The sequence below is a fragment of the Antrostomus carolinensis genome, unplaced genomic scaffold (genome assembly GCF_000700745.2).
Source record: "Antrostomus carolinensis isolate BGI_N321 unplaced genomic scaffold, ASM70074v2 scaffold31481, whole genome shotgun sequence".
Lineage (NCBI taxonomy): Eukaryota > Metazoa > Chordata > Aves > Caprimulgiformes > Caprimulgidae > Antrostomus > Antrostomus carolinensis.
This window is the reverse complement of record NW_010295373.1, coordinates 5,055-7,166: the sequence shown is the minus strand read 5'-3', so window position 1 is coordinate 7,166 and position 2,112 is coordinate 5,055. Positions and strand designations below refer to the sequence as shown.

At 63.3% G+C, this 2,112-nt stretch overlaps 1 protein-coding gene across 1 annotated transcript in view; it reads right to left on the bottom strand.

Annotated features, from left to right (window-relative positions):
- The window catches only part of CHST3 (carbohydrate sulfotransferase 3), a 1,896-nt gene extending 542 nt beyond the window's left edge, over positions 1–1,354 (bottom strand). The window contains exons 1-2 of the mRNA XM_010177971.1: positions 1,218–1,354; positions 3–1,080 (exon numbers count right to left, since the gene is read on the bottom strand). Of these exons, the coding sequence (XP_010176273.1) occupies positions 3–1,080; positions 1,218–1,354 (1,215 nt within the window). The remainder of the gene's footprint in view (positions 1–2; positions 1,081–1,217) is intronic.
- Between the last annotated feature and the right edge of the window lie 758 nt (positions 1,355–2,112).

Here is a 2,112-nt window from a genome sequence, read left to right as displayed (position 1 = left end):
ACCCGCCACTTCTCGAACTGCTCGGAGGAGTTTTTGCGGGTGGAGTAGACGCCGCTGCCATCACGCGGTGCCTGCGTGTTTTTGCCAATCCATTCCTCTACCTGAGGGGTGAGGGGGAGCCCGGCGAAGCGGTACATCTCCTCTGCCTTCTGCAGGGGCGCCCGCGCCACGTCCTCGTACCGTACCAGCATGTAACGACCCCGCAGCCAGCCCGGCCGCCGCAGCCCCAGCTCGGCCGACAGACGGATGCTCTCGCAGTTCCCCCGCAGCCGCTGCACCTCCTCCTCACGGAGGGGAGTCTCTCCTTCAGATGCCCACTTCTTCCAGGTCTCGTACTTGCCAGAGAAGGCCACCATGCGGGAGGCCAGGACGGCCCGGGGGTCCCGCACCAGCTGGATGATGCGCACATCCAGCCGAGGGTCCTCCACCAGCGGCTGCAGGAACTCCAGCTGCCGGATGCGCACTGTCTTCAGGGCCACGTGCTGCTTGCGCCGGCATGCCTCGGCGGCCAGGGTGATGTTGAGGGGGCCGCAGTGGCGGTTCTTGCAGTGATACTTCTCAAAGACCTTTTTGGTGCTGGGCGTGCAGACGGGCTCCTCGCAGAGCGAGCGGCTCGAGCTTCGCCGAAACATGAAGGGTGTCAGGTGGCCCTCAGGTGCCGGTGAGATGAAGCTCTCCAAGATGTAGAGGTCACAGAGGAGGAGCTGCTTGAGGACATCTCGGTAGACCAGGGCCGAGCCCACGGCGTTGGCTCCCCCTGGCTCGAAGGTCACCGTCCTCTCGATGTGCCAGAGGGGCTCGAAGAGGTAGAAGATGCTGCCTTGCTGGTTGAAGAACTCCCCTACAAAGGAGGAGCCGGTGCGGGTGGTGGCCATCAGCAGGACATGCCGCCGTGGCCCGGGGTGCTCATCACCTGCCAGCTGCAGGGTGACATTGCGCAGGTGGGCTCTCAGCCGGGAGAAGGCAGAGTCCAGCTCTTGCAGTGAGGCCAGCGAGCCATTCTCGGCCGATGCTGGGCTGGCGTCCGTGCCGTTGGCCTCTGCCAGCGCCTGCGGGGACTGCTTCAGCTTGTCTGACACCCTGTGGGAAGACCCAGCCCAGCCTGGAGGGGAGCGGGACCACCCCGGGGTTCGGGGGGCTCCTGCAGTGCAGAAGTTTGGGATGTGGAGGAGAGAAGGGGTTAAAAGCTTGGGGTGGCTTAGGTACCCACTCCCTACCTGGAGATGAAGTTGTTCTCCTTCTCGATGATGACAAGGCCAATGACAAAGACCAGCAGGATGGCGTACTTGCTCCTCATCTTCAGGCAGTGCAGCAGCTCCCAGAAATCCTGGGGCAAAGTGCGTCGGATCTCCATGAGAAGGAGACACACAGGTCCCTCCTGCCCGTCAGGGAGGACTCCTGGGCTAGCCACCCGGCATCCTCTGCCCTGCTGGCGCTGCCCGGAGCGGCCCTGCCTGCGGGGAGAAGGAGGGTCAGGGTCTCTGTGGGCAGGGGTCAGAGGCTGACCCTTCCCACAAGGGATGACCAACAGGGTCTGGACAAGAGCAATGACAAGGGGGAGCTCCTTCCTACCACTCCTATCCCTCACGTGAGGAGCAGCTGCCTGAAGCCCCCATTGGCTGTACCCCTCCCTTTCTGAAATACATCTGTGGGACGGGACCCCTTCCCGTGCCTCTGCCATCTGCCCCTGCCAGCCCTGAAACCCAAACCCCACCATCCCAACAGCTGCTGGTTCCCCGCTGGCCAAAAACCTGCTGCCGGCAGCGAGGGCCCCCCAGGGTGCAAGAGCAGCTCGTCGTCCCAAACCTCAGGGTGTCGTGGCTCCCGGCCTCTGGAAAGAGCTACTTTTGGGGAGGGCCATAGGGCCCCGGTGTGGGGCTGCGTGGCTTCCGCCTTCCTGTGGTACAGCAGCGGCGGCTGCTCAGACACGAAAATGAAACCCGGAGGAACAATTCCAGGAACGACAGTGGGCCGGAAAATGCTGCTGCTGCTGCTGCTGGTCCCGCTCGGGGTGTAAAATGCTCATGGGGGCATTTTCTGGAAAGAGGAAAACCCCAAGTGACGGTACGGCTGCGTGGTGTGGGATGCAAAACCCACTGCGAGACCCAGCGT